The sequence below is a fragment of the Leptonychotes weddellii genome, chromosome 6 (assembly GCF_054177405.1).
Source record: "Leptonychotes weddellii isolate Sample4059 chromosome 6, ASM5417740v2, whole genome shotgun sequence".
NCBI classification, from domain to species: Eukaryota; Metazoa; Chordata; class Mammalia; order Carnivora; family Phocidae; genus Leptonychotes; species Leptonychotes weddellii.
The window spans coordinates 138,020,771-138,035,883 of NC_138374.1; the positions used below are offsets into that span (position 1 = coordinate 138,020,771).

Sequence of the window (15,113 nt, forward strand, 5' to 3'; positions counted from 1 at the left end):
AAAAAAAAATACAGAAGAAAGAAAGTCACTTAATTCTGCTTAGACATTAAGGCTAAATTTTCTAGAAGTGACATTTAAACTGAATCTTGAGATCTGAGTCATGGCACACAAAAAAATAGTCTTGGGGCGCCTGGGTGGCTTAGTTGGTTAAGCGACTGCCTTCGGCTCAGGTCATGATCCTGGAGTCCCGGGATCGAGTCCCACATCGGGCTCCCTGCTTAGCGGGGAGTCTGCTTCTCCCTCTGACCCTCTTCCCTCTCTCGTGCTCTCTGTCTCTCATTCTCTCTCTCTCAAATAAATAAATAAAATAAAAAAAGTCTTGAGGATTAGGAATTTGGCAGATAAAATAGAAGGCATTTAATTATTTTTTTAAGATTTATTTGAGAGAGAAAGCACACATGAGTTGGCGAGGGGGAGAGGGAGAGAGAGAATCTCAAGCAGACTCCCCACCAAGTGCAGAGGTGGTCTTGGGGTTCAATCTCACAACCCCGAGATCACAATCCTGAGATCATGACCTGAGCCAAAACCAAGAGTCAGGTGCTTAACTGACTGAGCCACTTAAGCGCCCCAAAAAGAGAAGGCATTTTAGACTAAAGGCATAGATGTGCAAAGCCAAATAAAAGTAGATGTTGCTTGAAGACCAATGAATAAATCAGGGTGGCTTCAGCAAAAGTTTATAAAGGTACAAAGGGAAAATTAGATAACATCTAAAGAGAACTTGTGTGGTGAGCAGATAAAAGGGCTGGGGACAGAGGCAGCATGAGAAGACAACCTGAGGAGTTTGAGAAGGGTTTCAGTGCTAGGAAAGCAAAGAGAAAGGGGGTGACAAGGGAGGAACTGGTCTGTGCTGTCAGAGGCTACAGAGATGTCAAAAGGTCGTATCCTAGTTTGTGTACTTTGTAAAATAATCATTTAATCACTAACTAGCAGTCACTCATTGAGGCCTCTTCTGTGTCAGCCCTGGGCCAGACTGGAAACACAAAGATGAAAAAAACAAAACTCCTTCCCTTACTAAGAATTTAACGTCACTAACTCGGTTTCAAGGTTCTTGAATATTTGAAAAAAAACCAAAAACCAAAAAATTGTGGTAGTACTGAGGAGACTGTATTATAATACAATATACATTTAATGTAATTACATAGTGTCACTAATAATGACATAATGATATAATGACAAGATAATATACATTTAAGTTGATATTTGGGGGGAGAGGGCCATCATTATTTTCTCTCATTGTAATCATTAAGCACTTGCCTTAAATATAAGGCACAGTACAGGATATACAAAGATAAATTAGGGTTCTCAGTTGAAGAACTTAGATTCTAATAGGAGTGATTTTTAACAAAAATAAAAATACCTACAGTACAAGACAGAACATTACAAGTATATTGAGAGAAACAAACTACTTTGAAGTTTCAGAAAGGGCTGAGATTATATGAAACTAAAGAAAGTTGCAGTTGTCTTTAAAGGCATTTTTTTTTTTTTTTAAGATTTTATTTATTTATTCGACAGAGATAGCGAGAGCAGGAACAGAAGCAGGGGGAGTGGGAGAGGGAGAAGCAGACTTCCCGCTGAGCAGAGAGCCTGACGCAGGGCTCGATCCCAGGACTCTGGGATCCTGACCTGAGCCGAAGGCAGACGCTTAACGACTGAGCCACCCAGGCGCCCCTAAAGGCATTTTAATAGGGAGTCATCCAAAGGGAAGATGTCAAACAGAATAATGGACAAAGACCTCCTTTTAGGAAAAAAAAGTTATTTTCTTCTCAAAGGTAAATAGGTTTTGTGGTTCTTAAATATGTGATGAAGTAGAAGGGCAGTTTGCACTTGTGTGAAATGGATGCTTTTGGTTGAATAAGTTATGAAGGGTAGAGATGGAGAGAACAATATTTTCTAAGAACTTAGGTACAGATTTTCCTTTGGTTTGCTGACAGGTGGTGGTCAATGCATCATCAAGATTAACACTCAGTTATGACCTCAAGACCTACCTCACCAATACCCCCAATTCAACTGTGTTCAAGCTCTTCATCACCACTGGCAGAAATGGTGCTAATCTTAAAGGTCAGGAGTTTATAGGTCTGGGTGATTGTTGCCATCATTCCCATCTTCGTTCAACTCATTTACCCCTTAGACTAGCAATCCGTATTTCCTTTTATTTCAAAATTGACTCCACCTTTAACAAATAAATCATTGACAGCTATGACCTCACAAATGATTGGATACCAGGTTTTGATATAGGCTAAACCTAGTCACTGTTGTTTTTCTAGTTATAACCTTGCCTGAGAGGTGGCCTAAACCAGGGATTTCCAAATATGGCTGATTTTCAAGGTTACCCAAGGAAATTTTTAAAAAATATGGTCTTAGGCTCCATCCAAATAATTAATAAGTTTGGGATAAGGCCTAAGATCCAACTCTTTTCCACCTTCCCTAGATTTAAGAATTGCTGGACTAGGCGACATCTTAAGTGTTATTTGCTCAGCAAATTTATTTTGTATGTTTTTTTGTTCTGTACTGGGCTATAATTTACTGTCAATAAAAGGTGGGGGGGGGTGCCTAGCTGGCTCAGAGGAGCATGAGACTCTTGATCTCAGGGTCATGAGTTCAAGCCCCACATTTTGCATAGATTACTTTTAAAAAATAATAAAAATATTTTTAGAATTTTTAAAAAGTGGGGGAGAAAAGAAAACTAAAATACAAGAAATTCCTAATAGATTCTAGGTGCTATGTTAGCAGTTTTTATATATTTTATCTCATTTAACAATCTTTTTTTTTTTTTAAGTAGGCTCCAGGCCCAGTACCCAACATGGGGCTTGAACTCACAACCCTGAGATCCAGATCTGAGCTGAGATCAAGAGTCGGACGTTTAACCGACTGAGCCACCCAGGCACCCCTCATTTAACAATCATATATAGTAATTATCATCATTTTAAAAATGAGAAATACTGAATCTGAGAGCAAGTAACATGTACAAGGTAACAACTAGTTAGTGGCAGAATTGGTAGATCTGTCTGACTCCAAAGTCCACATAAATTCTTTCATTTTTTTTTTTTTTTGCCAAGAGAACATGCAAAAAACCAAGAAGTTCAAAATATAATTACTGTCTATAAAATTTAAAGTCTAATTGCCCTTTTTGTCCTTCAATTTTTAAGCACTTATTTTCTTTTCACATTAGATACTTAATTTTATCATAAGTATAATCTAAGTATATATAAATATTTGATTTTTAAAGTTTTCCAGGTTCTTTTACAAAGTACTAAATATTTACAACGTACTCACTCGTTGTCTGCCTTATGATTTACAGATTGCAATTTTTTCCCCCCAGAATCTTTCTAAAACCACAACTTATTTTATTGTGAAACCTCATGAAATAACTCCTTTGATATTGCTGATAAGTCTCCAAAAGATGAAAATGGTCACCAGACTACTGGCAGCTGAGAAAGAACTTCAGCAAACTGAGACCATTAAGAAACTGTGCAGGGGAAAATCTTGTTAACAGGACACTAGTTCCTATTTAATCTAGAATGCCATCCATTGCAGCTATCCATTTCTTGTTGGCTGTGTGGCCCCTGTTTAAGATACCATTTGTAATAAAATTCTAGAGATCTCTAATTTGAATCACACTGCCATCGGTTATGGAAAATGAAACTTCCTAGACTGAAAAGATACCTCCCAACTGTAATAGCTGTCCAGTTTCCCTGGAATCTGTCTCATTCCCACTGATGAATTCCAAAAACTTCTGAAAGAGGACCCCAACTACGATATTGATAATGGAAGCCCCGCTATAGTAATAGGGTCTTAGACTGTTCTTTCCTCTTGATTGTAGCAGGAGCCAACAGGGCTGGCCTAATCAGACAGAACTGACCCCTCTTTTTTGCTATTTTTTTTTTAAGTTTTTATTTATTTAAGTAATTTCTGCACCCATCATGGGGCTCGGACTCACAGCCCTGAGATCAAGAGTTGCATGCTCCTCTGACTGAGCCAGCTAGATGCCTCCCCTTCCCCCCACCTTTTTTTAAGATTTATTTATTTGAGGGGCATCTGAGTGGCTCAGTTGGTTAAGTGTCTCCTTTGGCTCAGGTCATGATCCTGGAGTCCTGGGATGGAGCCCTGTGTCAGGCTCCCTGCTCAGCGGGGAGTGTGCTTGGCCTTCCCCTCTGCTTGTGCTCTCTCTCTTAAATAAGTAAATAAAATCCTTTAAAAAAAAAAAAAAGAGATGTATTTATTTGAGAGAGAGAATCTCAAGCAGACTCCCCAATGAGCGCAGAGCCCAGCACGGGGCTCGGATCTCACAACCTTGGATCATGACCTGAGCCAAAATCAAGAGTCAGATGCTCCACAGACTAAGCCACCCAGGCGCCCTGCCTCTTTTTTTAAAATCAAACTACTGCCTTTATATAAGTCTCCTCTTTTACAAATCTTATGACCGTTATTTATCTCTTTTCTGCTTATTAGGATCCTGTACCCCAAGTCAGGCCTTGGCCATTACAACAATACTTCTTCCTGAGACCCTCGTGCTGTGCCATGTGCAGTTCAGTAATACTTTGCTAGACATCCCAGCAAGCAAAATCTTCCATGTCCATGCAGGTTTCAGCATGGAGAAAGGTGGGTCCCACCAGCTGGGTCTGGTGCCCGTTTCCATCTCTGTAGTTGTCACTTGCTTATTAGATTGCATTTACACTTTCCAGCTTCATCTGCTCTATAACTATGGAAACTTTCTCAACCAGCATTTTTGTTTAATCTCTGTAATACCCTGTGCTTTTCTTTTATAGTCTTCCATTTTCTTTTTTGCTGGTCCCTGTTATCTCTGGGCTTGGATCATTTTTTTAACCCCAGGAAGTAGCAGTGTTTTGAGTGTTTATTGTTGAACTGAAGGATATTCCAAGCAGAGTAGCATTAACTAGCATAAAGTAGAAATAGGCATGACATTGGAATTTCATATGAATCACCTAATCTAAAAATGAGAGGATTCATGTCAAACGTAAGGCATAAATAGGATAGTGCTACTGCCCAAGACCTTCTGCTCCAAGGCTAGGCAGGATGGTGTGAATAATGAGCAGCCACTGAAGGAAGGCTCACTCAGCAAACTGGTGGGCACTAAACAGAATGCCTGGTGCCAGGACACGCGCTAGGTGTACACAGGGGAGCAAGACAGGGCTCTTCATTTTCACCAGTGCTGCGCAGGGTGATCCGTCACAGAATAGAGATGCATGGGATGCTGTAGAGGCAGAAAGAGAAGAGGAGCATCTACCTCAAACCTAGGGGTTAGAGTGTGGTTTTACACAGCAAGGCCTGTGGAAGGGTGACTAAGAGTGAGCTAGATGTGAAGAGGCCAGAGGCCAGGACATCCCAGGCAGTTGAGAGCCTGGAGCTCGGTAGGACAGAATGGAGAGGGAAGAGTAGGAAGCAAGAAGGCCAGTGAAGGGGCCACTGCAATAATCCAAGCATGAACTGATGAGGGTCTAGCCCAAAGTAACAGGGAGATACTAACAGGTGTCAGACATTTCAAAAGATGAGTTAGCAAAATTTGGAGGATGGTTGGATTTAGGAATGAAGGAAAGGGTGTCTATGAAAAGACAGCTGAGTGTGAGCCTGGGTAACTAGAACAACAATACTCCCATCGAGATACGGTTTGACAGAGAAGTGACTAAGCCATGCTCAAAGCATCTTTCACAAACCCTTTCCTAATCTTGGCAACTCTTGGTTACTTCATTCTATATCCCCTTAATTTCCGTTTGTACTGTGTTATTTACTACTCCCTGACATGTTGATTTAAGCAACAAGTTCAACTGTGGGTTGCCTGGGACTGTTTTTCTTCGGTGTCCTTCCCCCACAATGGCCAACAGTCTGCTAATAGTGAACACTCAGAAAGTTGAGTTCACATTTTCTTCTGAACTTGCTTCCATTTTTCCTTCCTATTTTAAGCCAGTTGGCTCAATAGAGCCTCCGAACCCTCCCCGCTCAGTTTTTCATCTTTTCTTCAGGGGTTTATGTCTGCCTAATCAAGGTTCGACCCCAGTCAGAAGAGCTGCTCCAGGCCCTCAGCGTGGCTGACACCTCAGTCTATGGGTGGGCCACACTGGTCAGTGAACGGAACAAGAATGGAATGCAAAGAATCCTCATTCCTTTCATCCCAGCCTTTTACATCAACCAGTCAGAATTGATTCTTAGCCACAGACAAGATATCGGGGAGATAAGAGTGCTGGGGGTGGACAGAGTTCTTGAGAAGCTAGAGGTATGTGAAGCACTGAACCAAAACATAACTGAGATCAAGGTTTTGAAAAAGGAGTCTTCATTCCTAGTCCAAGGGCAAAGGAACAGTTATGGAATGACTTTGATAAAATTCACCACAAGGGGGGAGGGCTCTTAGAATGAAGAAAACCTGTCCTCTTCACAATGCCCGGGTACTCCCAGAGTCCAAAATTTAGGTCATGAGCTTTGTCAGTCTGAAAGATATTAGTATCATCCTAAATGATCTTTAGAATTCTAGTTTAGAACTTTTTTTTTTTTTTTAAGATTTATTTGAGAAAGGGAGCATGAGCGGAGAGAGGGACAGTGGGAGAGGGAGAAGCAGGCTCCCCGCTGATGTGAGGTGCAATCCCAGGAGCCTGGGATCATGAGCTGAGCCAAAGGCAGACACTTAACTGAGCCACCCAGGCACCCAAAACTTTAAGATTTGTTTGAGAAAGAGGGAGTGTATGTGAGAGGGGGGACAGAGGGAGAGAATATCCAAGCAGACCCCTGCTAAGTGTGGAGCCCAACACAGGGCTGGATCCCTCCAGCTGTGAGATCAGGACCTGAGCTGAATTCAAGAGTCGGATGTTGAACCGACAGAGCCACACAGGCAACCCTAGTTTAGAACGTTTTTGAAGCCAATTTTATTCTCACAGATCTTTTTTTTTAAGATTTTATTTGAGAGAGAGGAGAGTGCACACAAGCCAGGGGAAGGGGCAGAGGGAGAGGGAGAAGCAGGGAGCCCGATGTGGAGCTCAATCCCAGGACCCCGGGATCATGACCTGAGCTGAAGGCTGACGCTTAACCAACTGAGCCACCCAGGCGCCTTTCACAAATCATTTTCTTCCCTTATCTACTTCAACATATCTGTGTGGAAAAGCAGATGACTTATCTTCAGATTGCTAACTAGAAATCTTACTGTACGTTTAAGATTGGAATGCAGTATTGATGCAAACAAGTGTCATTTTCTTTTCTCCAAGGTCTTCCCTAGCTCCCCAGTTCTAGTGGTCTCTGGCCACAGGCAGTCTTCCCTCACGCCTGGCCTGGCTGTCTATCCCGTGAGAGCAGTCAACTTCACCTCCCTTCAGCAGATGGCATCACCCATTTTCATCAATATTTCCTGTGAGCTCACCAGTCAAAGTGAGGCTGTGCTAGTGAGAGCTCTGAAGGATAAGTCTGGTGCAGGTGAGCACTGGGGGCTCCTGGTGTGTTTTGTTTTCAAGATTTTATTTGAGAGAGGGAGAGAGAGCAAGCTGGGTGAGGGGCAGAGGGAGAAGCACGCTCTCCACTGAGCAGGGAGCCAGATGCCCGAACTCTGGGGTCATGACCTGAGCCAAAGGCAGAGGCTTGACTGAGCCACCCAGGCACCCTGGGGCTCCTGTTTTTAATCTAGAGTAGGAAAGACCACAGAATGTATTGCTTAGTTAATGAAAAACATTCAGCCACTTGACCGAGATTACTCAAACTAGCTGGGGCATTGATCTTTATTTTCCAAGCCTACCTATAACATCACCTTCAGGAAGCTCTCTTCTCACCATCAAGATATTCTACTTAACTTATATATTTAAGAGTAGTTAATCAACTTAAGAACTTCTCAGCCTTGTTAAGTGTACTATTTTCCTGTTTTAAACCTTTTGATAAATGTTTTTCTTCAAAAATCTCTGGCAGATCTTTTTGCATCAGGCAATGGGCAAATGGTGATAGTCCTAGAACTAAGACTGCTTTCCAAAAATCCGGATTCTAGCCATTGCTCAGTTTAGAAACTATGCCCGGTCTGGGTGGGATGGGAACATGTGTAGTCATGGAAAAGTGTTAGGAAAGCCAAAGAATCATCCTCCTTATACTGCCACAGCTACCTGCCCATCCCTCCAGAGAAAGTGTTCTTTGAATTAACTAGGAGTGAAGTGGACTGAACCCCCATTCATCTCCAATGGAAGGAAGGTCTGTTTCTACAAGTACCTGATACATACTGGCCGATACCCTAAGTGCATTTTATGTGCATCTGTTGTCTCGTAACTCTAAAGTAGATGTTTTTCCCTTTAAGAATTGAACAAATTGAGATGCTCAAAGTCCCAGGACTAGAAACAGTGTTCAACTCTGTGTTCTTTCTGTTGGGAGTTTTAAAATCTAGAGTTTTTTAATGGGTTTCTGCAAGGGTCCATGGATGGAATTCCAGGTGCCCATGACCTTCAATGAGGGGGAAAAACTGCCTCTTTATTTTCAACTAATCTCTCAATAAAGTTTCCATTTCCACTGATTTTACGAATATAGGCAAGAAACCACAGCAATAGCAATATGTGTGATTCTGTCACCAACAGAATTCAGATATTTTCATGTTCCAATTATTAGATCTCAAAATTCACTTCAAAGTTACATAAAAATTACAGTAGTTACCAGACCTGAGCCTAGATCTCTGTTACTAAAGCACTCAAAAAAGGTCTTTTTAACATCTTACTAAGTGTATTGTATATACATAGCTATATCACAATGTTTTTTACATTTGGTTAACTTTGATATAACTGGGTTTCCTTTTATTCCTACACATTTTATTTTTTGAGATAGGATCCATGGGTTTCACCATACTGCCCAAGTTGCTCATGGCACAATAAATGGTTAAGAACCCCCGCACTTCTCAGAGCTAAGAGGGACCAGTGGGAACAGTACAACCATGGTGGGTAGGAGTGGTCAGACAAAAAAAACCCAACCCAGTCTTCAGCTAGCTTATTCACACAAGCACGTTGAGTGCCCACTGGTATATGCCAGGCATGGTACCTAGTACAGAAATCAGATTTAAGACAGGGCCTAATTAAGGAGCTAGTAAATAGTTCATTGTAGCCAAAACAAAGGGGTATTGGAAAGGCTGATCATGTTCTGTAAGTTTTATTTGGACTCTTACCGTATAAACATTGGAAAGCCAAAAGCTTTCAACAGTTGAACCTGATCAAGGATTAGTATAGAGAATCTTGTTTTTAGTGCACTTTATTTCAAACAACCTCAAAAGTGTTCTTCAGAGCAAAGCAGTTTGTAAACAGTTCTGAAACAAAGTACCATGAGAAGTAAGACCAGTTACAAGTCCAAAAGTTAGAGGACCTATACTAGGGATGCAGAATAGGAACTCGGTAGGAGGGCCTGGTGACAATATGAGATATATGGGAAGACCTGGAAGTTCAGGGGAGTCTGCTGGGACAGGTGTTCATTTCTAGACACTGAAAAATTTGAAATAACCAAAGTAAAATGTCAAGTGTGCTTCAAAAACACAAGTCTCAAGTTTTATTGAGGACAGTGTTATACAAAAATCCGAATGCTCGCTAGAAAGGACATCCTAAGTAAAGAATGACAAGGGGACCCCTGGATTTAAAAAGTGGTTGGTGATCCAAATAAAGATTTCAGGTTAGAGGGATTAGAACTGGAAGTTCAGTTGCCACAATCACAACTTCGGTGAAGAGAAGCAAGTCACTTGGAATTAAAAATACACAGGAAAGGTTAACCGGCATCTTTAGGTAGTAGAGTACTCACATATCCATTTTTAAGTTGAGAAGAAATACAAGATTCAAAGTTTGGGAGTTTATTACCTGGGAGATAGGAACAAGCGAAAAAGAGGTGGAGGAACCAAGTACATAATTCACCTCTGTTAAGAAGCAAAACAATTTCCCAGAGGTCTGGGTTTTGAGAGCTTCTGCTGGATACCCATGACCATGTGTTTTTAAACACAGCCACCTGCCGTGAATGCTTTAAGTAACTATCACCTTTTTTTGTTCTGACCAATGCACAGATCAATGTGAAGATTCAGGTATCCTCCAGAAGTTCCTGGGTTCTCACCAGGCCATCCTCTTTACCCTCTTTACAGTGCTGGCATCAACAGCTTTCATCTTTCTAGGTAAGGAGCCCTTACATTCAGCAACATGGACTTTTGACTTAGAAACTGCCTTCATTTAATTTCACCAATTAGGGCGCCTGGGTGGCTCAGTTGGTTAAGCAACTGCCTTTGGCTCAGATCATGATCCCAGCATCCTGGGATCGAGCCCCACATCGGGCTCCTTGCTTAGCGGAGCCTGCTTCTCCCTCTACCCCTGTCTGCCTGCCACTCCCCCTGCTTGTGCTCTCTGTGTCAAATAAATAAAAAATCTTTAATTTCACCAACTATGAGGATGAAAATTAGTTGTTCATCACATCTCACTTGTGACAAGCAGTTGGAACTCATTCAGCCTCCCTAGTCATCTAGTGGACGAAAGGTCCTGCTCAACTTACCACCAAGAAGCAGTAAAGTGCATAGGACAGAACCCTACTTGGAAGTGCAAACCACTGCTAAGCCTTGAGATAATGGTGACATCTGCCTTGTTCTTCTTCCAGCGTATAATGCCTTCTTAAACAAGATACAGACAGTTCCAGTTGTTTATGTGCCAACTCTAGGAACACCACAACCAGGTAAAGAATAACCACCCTCACCTCTGAAAAGCTTAAATATCCACGTTTTATTCACACTTCATGTTTCTTTTTTACTCCTAGGTTCTTATACCTCCACCACACGTTCTCCCCCACCTTTCATGAGTCCACAACCCCCAGCAGGCCAGAGACGGCTACAACACTGGCTATGGAGTGTAAGGCACTAACCTCCACTTGGACAAATCCCCTCAACTGTAGAGGACTGGAGCCATAAGCCCCCAAACTAGATAGGCTTCTGAAAACTGTAAATAAAAGATCCTAAGCTGTTCTGCGCTAAGGTGGTATGTTAAAGGTGAACTGTCAATTCTTAACGCTATGAAAACATAAAAGTGAAAGAAAATGTCCATTTACATAGTATCCCGTGTTTTTATCAAGTTCCAAAGATTTACTCAGTGAGCCTAGCTGGACAGAAATGTCCCAAATAGACTTAAGTACTTGGCCACTTACTTGCCCCAAGTGACTCTAGCAGTCCACTCTTCTGGTTGCCCCTGAGTACTTGAGGTAGGAACTTCCTAGCAGTAAAACAAAGACAATAAACAGGATGTATCCAAAATCTGTTTATTGGGATAGTGTCCCACTCATCTTGATTCAGGGTGCTTTTAGTGCTGCTTCCGCCTGAAGGAGCATCCTGGAAGAAGAAGGTTCCGAGGTTACTTAGCCTGCCCCACCCCCACAAAACATCACACCCACAAGAAAGCTACATCTTCACTTTCCTGCTAAGCCTGGAGCTACCACTTCAGTCGTTTAAGAAACTTACCACTACCTCAAACGAAGACCCTTTTATGACTCCTCCGCCTCAGCTTTAAACCTCAGTGTTTTGACACTAAGAAATGCGTGGCTTCTCGTCATACTTTTTTGGGGCAGGAAGGCGTGTGGACGAACGACTTCCAACTCCCAACCACCTTTATGAGGCAGTACAAAATTCAGAGCTCAAAATGACACCGTTCGTCCATCAGCTCACCTTCTGTAAGCCTTGCTTTCCCTCCTGTGGGCTGGCAGAGGACAGTGGAGCAGCCGACACACAGAACTACCGTTTGTGCGTGGCTAAAGACGGTGGTGATTTTGTAGCATCCTGGGAAGAAGCAGCAAGCAGCAGGGACTTAGGACCTTTACTTCCCACGCCTTTCTTTGCTCGAGCGCAAGCCCGCGTGCGTTAACTGTCGGGACACGACGTCCCGTCCCCCCGAAGTCCACCGTCCCCTCTAGACGTGATGGGCCGCATCCACGTGCACGTTCAAGCCCGCTCGGAAGCGGTCGGGCCAGCCACGCCCCCGCCCCCGGGGGCCCACCATCTCCCCCGCCAGTCGTCGCCGTCCCCCCGGGCGGCGCCCCTCACCCGGGCACTTCACGTCCATGAAGTAGGAGTTGGGGCTCTGCACCAGGCGCTTCTTCTTGTGCTTCCTCTTCTCCTCTTCCGGGGACGGGTGCAGGAGATCCTTCGCGAGCTACAAGGGGGAGACAGGCGCGGTCAGGGCGGCGGCAGCGGCAACAGGAGCAGCAGCCCTCTCCGCCCGGCGTCCACAGCGGGGCCGCCATCTTACCCCCGCCCCGGGCCGCGCGCCGCCCGCCCCCGCGCCCGCCGCCCGCGGCCCGAAGCCCGCGGCCGGCCCCGGCGGCCCGCACCCGGCGGAGGGGCGCGCGCGCGCGCGCGGGAGGCGAGGGCTCCGCCGGGAGCCGGGCCGAGGAACTCACGGGCATGTTCTCGTGGGGAGGTCGTCACCGCCGGAAAGGAGCGAAAGCGGAAATCCTGCCGCTTATATCCGCCGCCAGCCGGAAGTGACGCGCGCGCGATCGGCAGCCATGCCGGAGTCCGCGCGCCGCCTCTACCAGAAATGGACGCCTCCGTGCGGGCGACTTCCGACGGGGCTTGCTGCGCCGCGCGGGTGGGAGCGCTTTAATAGGGTCTGCTGAGGAAGACGGCGCGGCCGAGCCATGCTCAGGACTTCTCGGATTCCTCTGCTGTTTTTCAGTGGGTTTACTTTGCCAGTTAACAACTCAGAAGTGTAAAAACAGGAGAAGGAAGCCCTTCTATTTCCCGTTTCCCCAGCCTACTGCGAGGGTTAGCCGCCGTTGAGTTTTGTCGTCTTTCCAGTCTTTTTCCTCTAATGACGATGACGTCAGACACTGACGTAGCGCTCTCTATGGGCAGCGCTGCGCCTGCTCCGCACGGTGTGTCGGGCGGACCCTGCGGAGGGACGCCCAGCGCAGTCCAAGAAGCCGCCCGAAGTCCTGCCACCCCGCCGTCCGGGTCGGCGGTGCCACTTTACAGCCCCGCGGCCCTTCCCGCAAATCTGCGGCAGCACTGACGCTTGACAGAACGAGGAGAAAGCACGCATGAAGACCGAAGCATCATCTTCTTTAGTCGGACGCAGCGTTTAGAATGTCCCTATGTCGTAAGGAGGACCGAAGATGACTCTCGAATGGTATCTTGGAATCACAGGAAAGGCATGTGAGTTCCAGTCAGGGGCGTGCTGGTAAAGGTCAATTTCAGTGCTGTAAATACCCCACCGTGGCCGATTTCACACTACCGGTGTGACATCGTTAAACACGGCGTTGGTAAGCGAGAAGCACAGTTTGTTCCCATGACCAGCAAGAACCGGTCGCAGCACACCCCTGAGGGGCAGAAAATCCCCCGAGGAAGTGACATTTAGGCTGAATTCTGAAGGGGTATCAACCAAGCAACAGCCTGGGAGAAAAGCGTTCTAGGCTGAGGAAGAGCTTGTGAAGACGAAAACCAAGGCCAGAACGAGCCTGCCGTAATTGAGGGAGGGAAAGGCATGGTTGCCAGAGCTCTGAGAGCTAAGGGCAAAGCATACTGGGGTTAGGTTCCGGTGACAGCTGGGGTACAGCGGCGTAAGTACTGTTCAGAGAGGTGAGCACCGCACACACCACGCTCTGGGGATGAAGAGTCCAGATCCAGGCAAAATGAGAAGAAAAAGAATTGATGGGTTTTTATCAGAACAATTCATGAAAGCTGAAGGATTGGTAGGAGGGGGCGCCTGGGTGGCTCAGCCAGTTAAGCGTCTGCCTTCGGCTCAGGTCGTGATCCCGGGGTCCTGGGATCGAGCCCGGCGTCGGGCTCCCCGCTCGGCGGGGAGCCTGCTGCTCCCTCTTCTGCTCCCTCTGCTTGTGCTCCCTCTTTCTCTCTCTCTGTCAAATAGATAAATAAAATCTTTATAAAAATAAATAATTGGTAGGAGATGGTTTGACCTGTGAGGAGAAATAGCGAAGACTCAAGGTTTGTGATACGGCTTGAAGACAATGGGAGGTGAGAGGATGGACAAGAGGGGGACTGAATAGCTGTGTTTGAGAACGGGCAAGCATGGACACACAAGATGACAAGGATGAGCGAAGTAACAAAAGATGTCTTCTCAGAACCAGTACATTGCACAAGGACAATTCTACTGACCCACTATTAGAAAAGCAGATAGTTTGAATAATTTTTTTCCAAAGACAAAGATAAACTTGTTCTTTGTAGCCGTGTTTTCCATACTTCAGCTTTTTCGTTGCCTTTTCACAGCCCTTTCAGTGTGGTGTCAGGAGGGCAGCCTCAGGGCTGTCTTAAAGATCCATACCTCATCAAAAGAATGAAACCAGACATTTATAGTCCCAATTTATGTCTTCCTGAAACTGGCTTGTCAGAGAAATCACAAATAGGGTCCCAGAAGATTTGAATACTGTCGTTAATAAAGCCCAGAATGTGTCTCAGTGAAAGAGAGCGAGTGTGTGTGTGTGTGTGTGTGTGTGTGGTGTGGGGGGATGTGTGTGTATGTGTGTGGGGGTGTGAGGAGGAGTGGTGTGGTATGGGGGGTGTGGGGGTTGGGTTGGGGTGGTGGAAGGGTGTTGTGTGATGTGTGGGGGGTGGTATGTGTGATGTGTGTGTGGTATGATGTGTGTATTGTGGGTATGATGTAGGTGTGGTGTGGTAGTGTGTATGATTGTGTGGTAGTGGGGTGTATGATGCCAATGTGTGATGTGTGGTATTTGTGTGGTATATGTACGATGTGTATGGTGTATGTGTGGTGTGTATGTGGTGTCTGTATGAGGTGTGGGTGTGTATATGTGGTGTGGGTGTGTTTGTGGGTGGTATTTGTCTATGTGATGTGTGTGCTGTATGTGGTGTGCATGGTGTGTGTAGTGTGTGGTATGTGTGTCTGGTGTGATGATGGGGGTCTGGGGGTGTGGTGTGTATGGTGTGATATGTGATGTGTGTATGTGGTATGTGTACGTGGTGTGTGTGATGTGGGGAGTTGTGTGTGTGGTGAGGTGTGTATGTGTGTGTACGTGTGTGTGGTATGTGTCTGTGGTGTGGTATGTGATATGTGTATGTAGTGTGTGTACGTGGGGTGTGGGGGGTTGTGGGTGTGGTGCGCGTGGTGTGTGTGTGTGTGTCGGGCCCATGGGGATACCTTTCCACCGTGGTGTGTACGTGGTGTGTGTAC

At 45.2% G+C, this 15,113-nt stretch overlaps 2 protein-coding genes across 2 annotated transcripts in view; one reads left to right on the top strand and one right to left on the bottom strand.

Annotated features, from left to right (window-relative positions):
• Positions 1-10,948, top strand: part of NUP210L (nucleoporin 210 like) — an 87,211-nt gene extending 76,263 nt beyond the window's left edge. The window contains exons 34-40 of the mRNA XM_081825541.1: positions 1,932-2,058; positions 4,450-4,599; positions 5,979-6,229; positions 7,209-7,413; positions 10,001-10,105; positions 10,579-10,653; positions 10,735-10,948. Coding sequence (XP_081681667.1) covers positions 1,932-2,058; positions 4,450-4,599; positions 5,979-6,229; positions 7,209-7,413; positions 10,001-10,105; positions 10,579-10,653; positions 10,735-10,838 — 1,017 coding nt within the window. The 3' untranslated portion in view covers positions 10,839-10,948. The remainder of the gene's footprint in view (positions 1-1,931; positions 2,059-4,449; positions 4,600-5,978; positions 6,230-7,208; positions 7,414-10,000; positions 10,106-10,578; positions 10,654-10,734) is intronic.
• Positions 10,949-11,206: 258 nt separating this feature from the next.
• Positions 11,207-12,523, bottom strand: LOC115944350 (small ribosomal subunit protein eS27). The gene is made up of 4 exons (XM_081825540.1): positions 12,364-12,523; positions 12,008-12,116; positions 11,633-11,743; positions 11,207-11,299 (listed from the first exon to the last, which is right to left on the bottom strand). Exons 1-4 carry the CDS (start codon positions 12,367-12,369, stop codon positions 11,271-11,273), a joined length of 255 nt encoding a protein of 84 aa, XP_081681666.1. The 5' UTR covers positions 12,370-12,523; the 3' UTR covers positions 11,207-11,270.
• Positions 12,524-15,113: the final 2,590 nt, after the last annotated feature.

What these genes read in the sequence shown, in the direction of transcription:
- LOC115944350 (XM_081825540.1), bottom strand. An exon ending in CATGGACGTGAAGTGCCCGG is followed by an intron (nt 11,744 to 12,007) that starts GTGAGGGGCGCC and finishes GCTTCTTCCCAG; the next exon opens with GATGCTACAAAATCACCACC. An exon ending in GAAAGCAAGGCTTACAGAAG is followed by an intron (nt 11,300 to 11,632) that starts GTGAGCTGATGG and finishes TTCTTCTTCCAG; the next exon opens with GATGCTCCTTCAGGCGGAAG.